The sequence below is a fragment of the Nyctibius grandis genome, chromosome 5, assembly GCF_013368605.1.
Source record: "Nyctibius grandis isolate bNycGra1 chromosome 5, bNycGra1.pri, whole genome shotgun sequence".
In the NCBI taxonomy this organism is placed as follows: Eukaryota; Metazoa; Chordata; class Aves; order Nyctibiiformes; family Nyctibiidae; genus Nyctibius; species Nyctibius grandis.
This window is the reverse complement of record NC_090662.1, coordinates 83,343,892-83,358,899: the sequence shown is the minus strand read 5'-3', so window position 1 is coordinate 83,358,899 and position 15,008 is coordinate 83,343,892. Positions and strand designations below refer to the sequence as shown.

At 45.7% G+C, this 15,008-nt stretch overlaps 1 protein-coding gene across 8 annotated transcripts in view; it reads left to right on the top strand.

Annotated features, from left to right (window-relative positions):
- The window catches only part of PPFIBP1 (PPFIA binding protein 1), a 124,813-nt gene that overhangs the window by 68,099 nt on the left and 41,706 nt on the right, over positions 1 to 15,008 (top strand). For all 8 annotated transcript variants that reach the window (XR_011048172.1, XM_068400384.1, XM_068400385.1 and 5 more), the window contains exons 5-7: positions 12,076 to 12,162; positions 13,381 to 13,494; positions 14,053 to 14,184. Coding sequence is in view for 7 of the 8 variants with exons in the window: in XM_068400384.1 (XP_068256485.1) it covers positions 12,076 to 12,162; positions 13,381 to 13,494; positions 14,053 to 14,184 (333 nt within the window). In the remaining variant the exon portion in view is untranslated. The remainder of the gene's footprint in view (positions 1 to 12,075; positions 12,163 to 13,380; positions 13,495 to 14,052; positions 14,185 to 15,008) is intronic.

Genomic DNA, 15,008 nt, shown 5'->3' with positions numbered 1-15,008 from the left:
TACAGAGACTTGGTGGGACGCCTCGCATGACTGGAATGTGGTCATGGATGGCTATGTCCTGTTCAGGAAAGACAGGCCGCTAAGGAGAGGTGGTGGAGTTGCTCTTTATGTGAGTGAGCAGCTAGAATGTATTGAGTTCTGTCCAGAAGCAGATCAGGAGCGAGTTGAGAGTTTGTGGGTGCGAATTAAGGGGCAGGCTGGCAGGGGTGATACTGTTGTGGGTGTCTATTACAGGCCACCGGATCAGGATGAGGACGGTGATGAGGCCTTCTACAGGCAGCTGAGAGCAGTCTCTCAATTACAGGGCCTGGTGGTTGTGGGGGATTTCAACTACCCTGATATTTGCTGGGAGGCCTACTCAGCCAGCCATCCTCAGTCCAGGAGGTTCCTCCAGTGCATTGATGATAACTTTCTGATGCAAATGGTGGATGAGCCAACTAGGAGAGGAGCGCTGCTGGATCTGATCCTCACTAACAAGGAGGGTCTGGTGGAAGAGGTGAAGGTTGAGGGCAGCCTTGGTTGTAGCGACCATGAGATGGTAGAGTTCAGGATCTCATGTGGCAGGAACAGAATAGCTAGCAGAATCGCAACCCTGAACTTCAGGAGGGCCAACTTTGGCCTTTTCAGGCAATTGCTAGGGGAAATCCCATGGGACAGGGTACTAGAAGGTAAGGGGGCCCAAGATAGTTGGTTAGCGTTCAAGGACTGCTTCTTCCGAGCTCAAGATCAGAGCATCCCAACAGGTAGGAAGTCAAGGAAGGGTACCAGGAGACCTGCATGGTTGAACAGGGAACTGCTGGGCAAACTCAAGTGGAAGAAGAGGGTGTACAGATCATGGAAGGAGGGGCTGGCCACTTGGGAGGAATATAAGTCTGTTGTCAGAGGATGTAGGGAGGCAACTAGGAAAGCTAAGGCCTCCTTGGAATTAAACCTTGCAAGAGAGGTCAAGGACAACAGAAAGGGCTTCTTCAAATACATTGCAGGTAAAGCCAACACTAGAGGCAATGTAGGCCCACTGATGAATGAGGTGGGGGTCCTGGAGACAGAGGATAAAAAGAAGGCGGAGTTACTGAATGCCTTCTTTGCCTCTGTCTATACTGTTGGAGGCTGTCCTGAGGATCCCTGGACCCCTGCGGCCTCAGAAGAAGTCAGGATAGAGGAGGAATCTGTCTTGGTTGATGAGGGCTGGGTCAGGGACCAATTAAGCAACCTGGATGTCCATAAATCCATGGGCCCTGATGGGATGCACCCGCGGGTGCTGAGGGAGCTGGCGGAAGTCATTGCTAGGCCACTCTCCATCATCTTTGCTAAGTCGTGGGCAACGGGAGAGGTGCCTGAGGACTGGAGGAAAGCGAATGTCACTCCAGTCTTCAAAAAGGGCAAGAAGGAGGACCCGGGTAACTATAGACCAGTCAGCCTCACCTCCATCCCCGGAAAGGTGATGGAGCAACTTGTTCTTGGTGCTGTCTCTAGGCACATCAAGGATAGGGGGATCATTAGGGGCACTCAGCATGGCTTCACCAACGGGAAGTCTTGCTCAACCAACTTGATAGCCTTTTATGAGGATGTTACCCGGTGGATAGATGATGGTAAAGCTGTGGATGTGGTCTATCTCGATTTCAGTAAAGCGTTTGACACGGTCTCCCACAGCATCCTCGCAGCTAAACTGAGGAAGTGTGGTCTGGATGATCGGGTAGTGAGGTGGATTGTGAACTGGCTGAAGGAAAGAAGCCAGAGAGTAGTGGTCAGCGGGACAGAGTCCAGTTGGAGGTCTGTGTTTAGCGGAGTTCCGCAAGGGTCGGTTCTGGGACCAGTACTATTCAATATATTCATTAATGACTTGGATGAGGGATTAGAGTGCGCTGTCAGCAAGTTCGCTGATGACACAAAACTGGGAGGAGTGGCTGAGATGCCGGAAGGCTGCGCAGCCATTCAGAGAGACCTGGACAGGCTGGAGAGTTGGGTGGGGAGAAATTTAATGAAATATAACAAGGGCAAGTGTAGAGTCCTGCATCTGGGCAAGAACAACCCCATGTACCAGTACAAGTTGGGGACAGAGCTGTTGGAGAGCAGTGTAGGGGAAAGGGACCTGGGGGTCCTAGTGGACAGCAGGATGACCATGAGCCAGCAGTGTGCCCTTGTGGCCAAGAAGGCCAATGGCATCCTGGGGTGTATTAGAAGGGGTGTGGTTAGCAGGTCGAGAGAGGTTCTCCTCCCCCTCTACTCTGCCCTGGTGAGGCCGCATCTGGAGTATTGTGTCCAGTTCTGGGCCCCTCAGTTCAAGAAGGACAGGGAACTGCTAGAGAGAGTCCAGCGCAGAGCCACAAAGATGATTAAGGGGGTGGAACATCTCCCTTATGAGGAGAGGCTGAGGGAGCTGGGTCTCTTTAGCTTAGAGAAGAGGAGACTGAGGGGTGACCTCATTAATGTTTATAAATATGTAAAGGGCAAGTGTCAAGAGGATGGAGCCAGGCTCTTCTCAGTGACATCCCTTGACAGGACAAGGGGCAATGGGTGCAAGCTGGAGCACAGGAGGTTCCACTTAAATTTGAGGAAAAACTTCTTTACTGTAAGGGTGACTGAACACTGGAACAGGCTGCCCAGAGAGGTTGTGGAGTCTCCTTCTCTGGAGACATTCAAAACCCGCCTGGACGCGTTCCTGTGTGATATGGTCTAGGCAATCCTGCCCCGGCAGGGGGATTGGACTAGATGATCTTTCGAGGTCCCTTCCAATCCCTAACATTCTGTGATTCTGTGATTCTGTGAGAGCTTTTTTTTTTCTTTCATTTGCTTTGAACTACTCATTTGAGAATGCCTGAAACTTAATGAAGCTCGTGGGAGCTTTCCCACTGCCTCCAGTGGGATTTGGATCTCGCCCCCACTGTCAAACCGTGGCAACCAATGCTGAGATCAGGAGGAGGAGATGGGAGTGGCATCAAGTCAGATCTTTAAAACACACGGAGTTCCTGCTAACATCAACGTTTCCTTCCTATGTAACATACAGCAGTGAACATCGCTGTAATTAGTCTCTGCTCTGTGTGGAGCAGAAATTGAGGGGCAAAACAGGTTTCATGCAAGTATGGCCTTTATAAATAAAAAAATGTTCATATGCCAAATAAACAGCCTTGGAAAATTAACTTCTCCCCATGGTGTGCATAGACATCAGTAGTCCATGCTTAGCAATGCTGATCCACCACATGTTATTCTGAAGTAAAGGGACCCAGCAGCATGGCCAGAGGCTGTAGTGTCTGTTGAAATTAATGAGGTGAAGGCCAGTCATTGCCCCTTGTGGCAGTGAATGTGTGATTTAGGGATGCCTGGCTGTTAGGTCCTTCAGACCTGCGTGACGTGGATCACCGCATGGCAATGAGACAGTAATGGTTTTCATTGTGGCCATGGGATGAATCTGAGAGAGGAAGGGCTCTGTTTGCCATTCAGCTTAGTGCCTCCTGAGCACTGGAAAAGATGTGCAGGGGTTGTGTGTACAAAAGATTGCAGAAAATAGCTATTCCATCTATGGTTCTCCTCAGTCTGCCTCAAATTATTCTCGTGTATTGTCTGGCATCCTTAAAGCCCCTAGTAGGAAAGACTGAACATTACATTTTATACTGTGGTACAGACATGGGATTTGCAGGTGTCACCAGTGTCACTGGTCCCTGTCTGAGCAGGAAGGTGTTAAGTGCCCGGATGATTTGCAGGAAGGCTTTCTGCAACTATGCCCGTCCCTACCAAGAAAGGGAAGACACCTTCTTGGCTTGAAATCCATTTAATCCTCCACACATGAAGAAGTTGCATCCACCAGGCTATTCGAAGCTGTTAGAACTGGTGTGTGACATCCCATCCGAAGCTGTAAGCAAGTCTCTTGTGTCTCAGAGGAAAACAAAAATAGCGTTTGCTGCTGCCAAACAGTGTGTCACAAGAGAAAAATCCTTTCCTGGCCTCTGCAGGGAAACTGCTGGTGCCCTGGGAAAAGGGTCTGACAGCAGTCTCCCAAAGTTGCTCGCTTCCGTAAAACAGGGCAGAGCATTCAATTTTGCCATATCAGAATTGGCTGCCCCATGTCCGTGTACCGCTACTTAGTGAGCGCTTCCTTTCCGTTCCTCTTGGTGTGTTAGAGAAGTCTATGCAAGCACTCAAAAAGGGCCAAAGAGTTAAAACCCTGCATGCTGATTTTTTTTTAACTGGTGGATGCCAGATGGCTACGTGACGCCAGAGCGCACGTACAGTGCCCGGACATCTGGCAGAGTTCTTCCAAGAGCAGCCATCAGATGGTCCCTAAGAGGAGTTTAGAGAAGTTGAAAATGCAGATCTGTGCTGCACAAATAAGCCAGTTGAACTATAACACACCCTTTCTAGTTGTCCGTCTACAACTCAAACCCAATCTCTGTGTTGCTGAAACCCTGCTCACGTCTCCACGTGCAAACGGATGGCAGGTGAATGTCGTGGTTAAAATTACAAATGAGGCCATTTGTTCGGAGTCTAGAAAGGGACTGAGGCCTTTTCTAAGCTCAGACATGTTGGGACTGTGTGCTTTCACTGTGGACCAGACCTGAAATCTGTAGCCAGATCATAACTGTTTCAAAGTTTTGGAGTTTTTTCACATTTCTCCTGATCAACAGAGATGTTTAGTGTATTCTGATGTGTGCTTTAATAAAACATGTGCACTCACTCTGTGAGTTCTGGCTTGAATGTAGACAGCACATGAGTAATCTGTAACATCATCACCAGTAACAAGACCGTTTTAAATGAAACTCTGCCTTTTGCAAGACCACGGCAGCCCCATTGTGTCCAGCTAGAAGTTGATAGATCCAGCTCTTGAAGAATAATTCTCAGAAAACTTACTCCCAGTCATGAATGTTGTTCCAGTTTTTCTTCAGTTGGAACAAACAAGAGACAGTCTTCTTTCTGGTTATTATTTTTCTTGACAGTGTTTTTTTAGTGTTTGTTTTTTTTTTTAAGTACGTCTTATGCAACAACCTTCCCAGAAAGAAGAAACCAACTGTGTCTTGTTAAAAAGGAGGGTGAAGGGAAGAAGTGGGTGGACAGTCCCTTCCCACATCTCAGAGCCAGCTTCCCCAAGCTCCTGATCTGAACTTGTGTATGCAGGTTCTGTTGTGTGTCTTCTCCTTTTTAAAGACATGCTCCTGGAATGAAAGAGCCAGGATACTACTTTTTCTTTAAAATCCACAGCAAGTGCGACTGTGATTTTAGCTTTGGAAGTAACTTTCTGAATTTGAATATATATACTACATTTTTTTTTCCATTTCAGAAGTGAATTTCTGAAGTTGATGGTAAGAACATTAAAGCAAAACAAAATTCATGGCCTCCAAAGGTTTCTCAAAGAACATTTTCAGCTCATCTGAAGATGATAGTTAATTTGAGCTGTGATATTCACAGTGGCTTGTGCAATCCAGAGTGTTGCTGCTGTGAATAACAGATCTGTCGTCTCACAGACCAGCCTCAGATTTTGACACTTCTTCAACAAGTTGGTTCTTCCAGAGGCTAACTGGGAGTAATGAGAGTTAAGATGAGGGGATATTAGATTTCAGAGAGAAATTTTCCTGGCTGGATAAACATAGCTTGTAATCTTACAGAGATATGTTGGTCTATTTGGACAACAGGGTGATTACCAAGTGGAGGAAGCAGTTTGGTTAGCCAGAAATCATCTCATATTTCTTATTCATGGAAAAATCTTGTCTTCAAACCAAAGTTTGATGTTTGATTGTCTTAGTGTGGGTGTACAGTGCATTCATTTGGAACATAAGCTTCTGCTTATGTTGAGTTCAGCTATTGAAAGGTCCTATGGTAATGTGTGGCACATAGGTGTTTACCACCAAACGCCTGTTTGAGATCCCTTCTCAAGTTGCAATATGAAAGGAGTCTTGTGATACCATTTCAGCATGTCATCATAAACTGCCTCCTGGCAATACTTTTTGTCCGTGAGAGATCTACGTCTCAAAGTTTTTGAAACACAGGACCCTGCTTCTTGCTAAAGGTGATCATCCAGACTGATGTGTTTTTAACACTGGAAGATAATATGGGCTTATTTATAGGATGTCTTGGCATGGCCTTTTTATGCATTGTGGATGAGTTTATCGTCAGTAAGAACAACCTGTGAGGTCCTGCGCTGGAACGTAGGGCAGCCCTGATGGCAAAGCCGTCAAAAATCACCATTCCCAATCCAAAATGCACCAGTCTGGCTTAAAAAACACCACTTCTGCTCCTCTTCTGCTCTGCTCTTTTGTTCTGGGTTAGATAAAAATCTCAAAAACATGAATACTGACTATCAACGGTAGTTGTGTTTCTTTTTAATAATAAAAACTCTGTGTTTTGAGATAATCACAGGACTCCTGGAGCTAGGCTCTGTGGTCAAAAATACTAAGACTTTGTTATGCTGCTGCTGTTAGTGGGCGTGAGGACAGAGGTTCGTTGTTATTGTTGCATTTTACGTCATTCTTAAGTATGACATGAACTTGAGACAAGCCACTCGTGAGACCTGGGACACCTGAGTCAACTTTTTCCTTCCTCTTTTTCTTGGTGCCTACAAGTGAATTACTTGTGTTCTTCCAGCTTTTACAATTAATAGCCCATCGAGAAAAGGAGATTCCCTCCTGTTTACCTTGTAGTCAGGTAAAGGGATTGGAATCGCTCTTTTCTCATGTGTTTTCTGGGTTGGATGGTTTCCGCAGGGCCAGGAGAGTGCAGAGGAGGGGGTTACGCTATTCAGCGAGGAGCGAGGGTGGAGGTGGCCAGCTGCCACCAGCGTGGGGCTGCCCTTACTCTCGGTCAGGTTTACATAGCTCTGCGCCCCTCTGTCTGCATCCTCCTCTGCCTCGCTCCCTGCCCTTTGTGTGTTGGGATCCCAGTGGCCGGCTCAGGTTGGAAGAAGGGTTGGTCTTCCCGGGCTTTGATGTGTTAATTCCCCAGAGGAGCTGCTTGCTCCGCCTGAGGAGCGCTGCTGCTTCACGGGCTGGGCTCTGCTTCCTACATCTCCTACTCTGCTGCCGCGTTCGCCTCCATCCTTGGTTAGCCGAGGAAACCTGCTGTCACTTATCCTCTCCATCTCGGTTCAGAGCCCTGACGGCGCCACTCGGCACGGCAGGCGCCTGCGGTGCTGGGGCTGCAGCACTCAGCCTCGGCTGCCTGCCACAGTCGCTTGCATCCTTAAATGCATGAAGATAGTCATGACCAGCATGGAGTATAGCTGGGACATTCACGGGCACTGTGTCTGGCTAAATAAGGTAAGGCTATATCTGTGTTTGTTCTGGCTCTTGCATTTCTCCAAGTGACAAGGCATAGCTGGGCAACGCTGGTAGGGAATAAGCATTTCGCCTTTCTCTTGTATCAGATACCAGCTGAGCTGCTGTTGAAGAAACTGAATATTTTGAAACGGCTGCATCTTCCCTATTCAACCGCCGTGTTCTTTATGTTTAGAAAATGTTTCAGGTAAACTCTTCAGAGTAAAGGTCTGTCTTAAGCTGGTTTTCTTTCAGAATTCACTTTTATTGTAGTGAAGAGTTTAAAATCTAATGCGGGGGTTTTTGTGTGGGTTTGTGGGTTTTTTTCCCCTGCTCATTCTGTAAGGAGGAACTCGTCTGTAAACTTTAGGAAAAGCTTAGCAGCAGGTCTGCCTGCCTGCTGTCGGAGCGTGTGGAACAGCCTGCAAATATTCAGAGCGATGCGTAGGGAGGCGCGAAATACAGGAGGTGCTGGTTTGGCAGGGCAGCAGTGGGCTCCCGCACAAACTGGTTAAACGCTGGTACGGATTGTGTTCAGACAGATTTGACCAGTATGAATTTGGGACGGAACTGATACTTAGAGGGTAAAGCTGTCACAGCTCTATATCAGAGGGGAAACGGTGGCAAATACTTTGCTTGGACAACCTGGAGGCTCTGCCCGTGGCACACCAAGTGATGTTGAGGTAGCTGAGGCTGGAGGAGCCCCCTTGCAAGGGACTCTAAAACTGAGTGAACAAGCGGAACAGCAGTAGCTGTGCTTAACTAAGCATAGGTAATATATATTATAATGATCTGAACAAAATAAGCATGCTGATGAGCTCCAATTTAACTCCAGATGGTCAGGAAAGATGTCAGGGACAGCTCACTTGCCCAACTGTTGACTGGACCGTGGTGGTCAAAACAGTCAGCGCAATCTGCCGTACAAGAAAATAATGCTGTGGAGTGGCAGCTCCTTCTACACAAATTAAATTGCATCTGCAGCAAGAACAGTGTGATTTGTGGTGCTTATTTTGTCTCAAAAGCAGAAGAGAAAATGAAGGGAAATGAGGGTATCAGCTGCAGTAGGCTAAAAATGAGTTTTATTTTTGAAAGGAGAATTCAGCAATTGAGAGGAAACTGATTTTTAATTTTTTTTTATTATTAGGAGATTTAAAACAGCAGCTGTTAGAAACTTTCCTGCAGTTTGGAATGCTAACTCACTTCCAGGGAAAAGGGATTAAAGACTGAGAGTAGGCAAGCTGTGAAAGTTTGGTGATGCATCCTACTTATTACAGGAATAATTCCCTCCAGAGCAGTGTGGATTTTTACACTTACATGATTGCAGACAAAGCTTACGCACGTGTTTAACAGATTAGCCACAGATTGATCTTGCAGTTTTTAAGTGTACTGAGTCTGATCTTATAAGGCATTTTAAGTAAATGCTTACCCTCAAACTTCTGTGAAGCCTCAGTGGCATCGTGACAACTGTTCTTTTGTTTTTAGGATTAAGATCGGTATTGGTAAATCTGCATTCTCTTTCCATACAGTGTTTTGCAATTAATCCCTAAATTGAAAACACATGCAAAGTCTAACCGCTCAATTGAAGATAGATTTTAAGTTGCTGATGAAAAAGAGCCTTCTTTGGAAAATGGCAAAGCTTGTCTTACACAGCTAGTAAACTATGTTAATCCTGTATTGACTTCGACGATACAAATTTGATCCAGAACTACCAAGTGCCCCAAATATGCTTGCAGTTGATGTTGAATCGAATGTTTACTTTTCTTTTTTCCTTCTTTTTCAAAGTGGAGCCATTGCTCTGCAGGATGAGTAGTTGCCAGGCTCAGTCCCAGGAGAGGCTGCGGGTCCGCAGGTAGATAAAAACTCCTCCTGAAGGACACACCAGGTGTTGCTCACCCAGGCTTTGCACACACCAGTTCTCCTGGCATCTTTCAGACCTCCCTGCAACCTGTTCCTCCCCGTTGGGGCTCCCTCCACCCCATGTCCTGATGAACTGCTTTCCCATATCCAGTGTTTGGGCATCTTCCCTCTCCATTTCTCTTCAGTCCTGCTGACTGCCATCATTACCCTGTTCTTCTTTTCAAGTGTTTCATCTCCTCTCTTCCTTCCTCATCTCTGGGAAGAAAATCATGCCAGGTATCAAATCTTTACCTTTGAAGACAGTGCAGAGGAGAGATGTGGGAAGGCATCGTGTGGCTGTCGCCTGCAGGTCCCTGATCTCTGCACCACCATAGGAGATGCTGGGGCTGCTGCTCCGTGAAATAACTGCTGCTCTGTGAAATAGCTGCCACGGCCTTTCTGTGTTGTCCTTTCTCCAGCTCTCATCTTTTTCCCCCCTGAAACCAAAGTCAGTGACTCTCTTGCCTTGTCATACCTAAAATGAAGAGTTAGTCCCAGGTAGTATGCAGAAGTTACAACATTTCAGGCAAAAAGCAAACTGCTGTTGGGTTATGCATAGTTTTCTGTTTTCGGTGTACTACAGGAGGTCTGGGTTTATGCAGATTTTACAAAATATTTCTGGCGACATCCAGCAAAGACATCTTTGTATTTGATTTTGCAGGAGGACAACCTTTACTCCAGTCCTATTTGTGGTTCCCATCACCTCCTCCCTCTTTCTTATGGCAATGTGCAGCTGCAGCCTGAACTCTAAATCTCTAAATGTTCCTATTTTAAAGCCAAGTGTGACGTGCTGGGCAAAACAGGATTTTTTTGAGAAATGTGAACAGAGTTTAACAACAAAGGTGTCTTGGCAAGTTGCTGTGCACAATGACTAACATTCTGTTTTAACATCTCATCGCTTTTCACAGCATCGTAAAGACATTTTCATTGTAGTGTGAAACCAATACTTACCTCCCTGTATTTTCTTCACGCAGTCTTTCGTTTTAGTTGATTTGTGTCTGGTTATGCTGACTAGAGATATCAGGAGGTTCAGTGGTTAGGGCGCTGATGTGGTGCCTGGGAGGCAGGGAGTGGAGTCTGTGCTTTGACAAGGACTTTCGTGTTAGCCCCAGCAGGATGGAGGGATGTCTTTGCACCTCGGCTGCCTGCTTGTAATGAGGGATGAATATCATTTTCCTGCATCAGACACACACACTGGATTGATAAATGTATTGTATATTACAAAATACGGATGCTGTTCTTACGGAGGCTGGGTAAGTGCCTGAGATGTACTGGAGGACTTTAAATGAGAAGGGAGCTACAGAATAGCAGAAGTATGCAAAAACCTTGGTTTTGTATTTCATATGCAAGTCAAGTTACAAAATTTAAAGCATTATCTGCTAGTTGAGCAGCTAACAAGTTTATTTTGGAAGCTCTTCCACTTCTTTCACCTAAAACCAAAGATCTCACTGATTTTGAATGGAAATCCTATGGCATAAGATAAATTCTGGTAGAGGGGAAAACAGGGCAAATTCAGAATTGAGAGCACTTCTGCCTTGGTGCTTAGTCAGACCAGTGGATGGTCAGAAGGCCTTGTATTACTGATAAATAATTCAGATACAGTGTGTCATTATGATATGAGGTATTGGTACAAATTACTAGAGAGCATCCTTTCTTAGTCTGCTGTAGGTGATTTCAGGGGAGATATGGTCACCTTGTAAAAGTTACGCAGGTATGCTTGGGAGACACATTTGCTACTGCACACTGATTTAAAAGCTGCCGGGACACAGCCTGGTTTCTTGAGAGCACTAAGGTGAGGTCAAATACTTTGTACCCCCTCTTGTTTGCTTTGTGTCTAGTCTTGAAGTGGTGCTGGTGGGAGTTTTATGTTTTCCATTTCAAATGAGGCAGTTTCTCCTGCCACCCAAGATCAGACATGTAACTTAGAAAAGGAGTTTTAGCCAGCAGGTTTCCTGAGGCATCCTCTGCAATCAGGGGAGGTGAGCTGCCTGAAAGGGAGATTCAAAGCAGGAGCCCAAGGCTTGCAGCTCCTAAGTGGTGGTGGCCTCTCAAGGCAGGGTTGTGCTGCAGACTCATCGGGGTGCAAGGATCGGTTGCCCAGTTTCTTTTCATCACATATTCAGAAGGAAATCAAGGCCCCTCAACATTGATGGGAGTCTCTGCTGAACACGCTGGATTTCAGAGCAGCTTCTCAGACTCCTCGAAGCGATTTATGCAATGATGGGAACAAGAATTTCTTTTCTGAGCTGAGATCTGATTGTGGCGTTCATCACAAAGTGATTTGAGACAGCTTTGAATATGGATAGAGTAAAATCCTTCTCGCTCCTCAAGAGCATTGAAGTTATTATGAAGAAAGTAAGTTGCTGATTCCTCTGAACTCTCTGATAGCATTAACATGTATTCTTGTTTCTCTTTAGCCTCAGGCAGATTTACAAAGAGATGTGTTTAGAGTGCAGACGTTCACCCATACCCAGTAAAATGTGCCTGATGTAAAAGGATGTCTCTTACTTTGTGTTTTAGAAAAAATTGTTTGACTTGCAAGAAGCATAATGCACATTTTTTAGATTGTATCTTGATTTTTTTTCACTTGCTGAATGTCTCAGGGTATTTGTCTCTGCAAGTATGGCTTGGCATAGTACATCATTGAGCACAAATTTTGTTAACAAAATGCTGAATGCACAATAAGTGAATTTTGCAGAATTGGGTCACCAGAAGGTTCTTCCTTTCTCATCTTTAAGCCTCTGAACAATTCTTGTCCTGAATGGTGGTCATGTATCCTTTGTTGACAGTTTATTTGATTTGTAACCCTTTGGGGGCTGGAGAATACTTTAGATCTGTTCTTGAACTGTGCAGACTAAAAATACTCCTTAAATGTGTTGATAATGTTGAATGACAATTCTGGTATGATAGCTAACTAAACAATATTTGCTGTCTTTTTCAGACTAATGGACACATATCTGGGAATGGAGATGTGTATCAAGAAAGGCTGGCTCGTCTGGAAAATGATAAGGAATCTCTTGTTCTGCAAGTGAGTAGTCGCCTGAATTATTTTTTCCTGCTCTTGCATTCATAAGACTTTTTGATAGTATGTGATAAAACCTCTGAGGATTTATTTGCAATTGTGTCATCTTGGACAGTGTACAGAAGGCTTGCTGATATCTGAGAGTTAACCCAGATGAAGGATAGGTGTGAATTTAGATTGCAGGAAAAATCTAAAGGCCTTTCTTTCTGGGTATCTCATCTCTTTTTGAATCTTGTTAGCTGAGCAGATCTGCAGAGCAGCCACCTTCTTCCATTCATGTGTATCCCTAAGATCACCATTTTCCAGACATGCTGTCTGCATCAGGTGACAGATGTCCTGTACTCATGAAAGGTAACAGAAGCTGCAGGACTGGCCAACGGGCAGGAGGGAGACAAGCAGCTCCTCAGAGGTCCTGCTCACCTGCTGCTGGGCTGGACTGGGTCAGCCCCGGGTGCTTTTGCCATCTGGCTTGCTCTTGCCATTCGAGTTGGGACTACCTGGCACCCCTTGGTCTGTGCAGGCATCCTACTGTCCCCTGATGCAGACCCGGCCTAGGGGCTGTGACAACACCGAGCGCTGCTCTAGGCAGCTTGCCACCATTCCCAGCAGTACTGCAGATTTCCTTGGAAGAGCCTGTTTAAAAGAAAAACTTCATTCAGAAAAGGCAAAATGGGAACCAGTCTGCAGTCTCAAAGGTGTTGTGTTGGTCTTGCATAGCCTCAGTCCGTGTGTTTTAACCTTCTTTGCTTTTATTGTTCTGAAAAGGAGGAGCTGTATCCTGTGGTACACTGTGTGCAATCACTTGGAAAGGAGAATAAATTATATGCAGTGAGGTTTAGCTATTTGGTTGTTACGGAGCTAGTGGGTTTTAGTTAATGCATTGTCACAGCAAAGGCATAATTGTTGGCTGTAAAATGCATCATCCACCGCTTGTGAAAACTTCCAGGACAAGTCAGAAGGGGAGATGCAGAATTGCAATGCGTCCGCCAGAACTTTGGCTGAAATTCCAGTAAGCGTGAGGGGAGAGCTTTCCCTCCTCTCCTGTCACCTTTGCCGTGTGTTGTGTCCACTGCAGAGCTCTGCTGCTGCTCCTCCTCCTCCCTCCGTGGTCCCATTTAACCTTTGGCCAATCCAGCACCTGTTACTCACTTACAGTTCTTCAAGTGACACATATGGCATGGGTGCGAGGTACTAAACCTGCATCCCTTTTTCTCTGCTGTGCAGGTAAGTGTGCTTACAGACCAGGTGGAGGCCCAAGGAGAAAAGATTCGGGATCTGGAGTTCTGTCTAGAGGAACACAGGGAGAAGCTGAATGCCACAGAAGAGATGCTGCAGCAGGTATTTCGCAGCCCTATGTCTGTCTTGCTGTCTGTCTTCATTCTGTCTTAACGAACTACATTTTGCTTCGGTGAGAGCAGTGCACTTCAAGGTGTTGCACCCCTTGATGTCTCTTAACTAAGTGATAATTTTCTCCCATATTTGCTTTAAAGGCTTTGTACTTAGTAATGTCAGTGCTGCTTTACACTATAGGAATCCAGTTCTGCTCTTTGAGCCTTTCCTCATTGAAAATCAAAGAGACTTGGATTAAAGCCTCTGGCAGGATGGGTGGATTCCCCTCAAAGCTCCTTTCTGCCCAGAGCAACTGTGGTGACAGACAAGCTTTTTTCTCATCCTGGCAGCCAGCCCATGATAGTGCCCCCCATGATCTCATCAGATGCATCCTGGATGCCTGGAGTCTTGTCAGATGGGTAATAGTTGTGTCCCAGGGCTTCAGATAGTGCAAGGAAGAGGGTGATGCTTTTCCTCATGAAAGAGGCCTTTAGCTGTAGAAATAAATTACTGATTTCTTCCCCTTGGATGAATAATTCTGTTCTCTTCCTCTTTATCTTGAATCAGGAGCTTTTAAGCAGAACATCCCTTGAAACTCAGAAGCTGGATCTTATGGCCGAGATTTCCACTCTGAAGTTGAAGCTTACATCTGTAGAGAAGGATAGATTGGACTATGAGGACAGATTCAGAGACACAGAGGTGAGTAAAACCCAACTGAATACATTGTGCAAGTTGTGTGTGGCTTCACATTACCTGAAAATTTCCTGGGATTTTTTTTTTTTGGCCAGGCAAGAAGGGAACTCATCTTTAAGGTTAAAACGTGTATCTCTTAAAATAAAAAGTGTCCTCTTTGGTAAACTCTAGTTTTCCAAAGAAAGATTTCCAAAACGAGTTTTTCATTCTTGCCATCAGATCTCAGGAGGGATGGCATTTAGGATGGGTTTAAATAAAATCATGAACATACTGCACTCTCCTGTCCCAACTTGAAACTGTCATTGTCGTAGTAAGGTGTGCCTGAGGCAAATGCTTAAGCCCATTGCGAGTACAAAAAGCATGCGTGTGCGAAGACAGCGTACTAAAAAACTTAACTTTTGGTTTCGGTAACAGAGGGAATGAGGTGACTCAGTGTGAGAGCATATTGAAGCCTCACTTCAAACCCCAGCCTTATAGAAGCCCAGGACCGAGAGGCCAGCAGTTACACATCTCAGCCTGGCTTCAAGCCCAGCGGTGTACAGTGCCAGGCAGAGCTGCCATCCTTGACAGTGCTCCCCTGAAGCGTTTGCCCTCTGTGCACTGCAGATCTGTGTAGCTGAACCTTACTCATGTTTGAAACCAGAAAGCCTCAAAGCAGGTAGGCAAACCCAGTTTTTCCACGAAGCTCCACGAATCAGGCTGAGCTTTGCTGCCAGGGTGACATACCCAGTATCAGAAATACCTCGGAGTCTGCCTAGGAAGCAGAACAGAATTTCTGATGCTGGTTCATAAATGAGCTGAAACATCAGATGTTCATATTGTGGATCTTC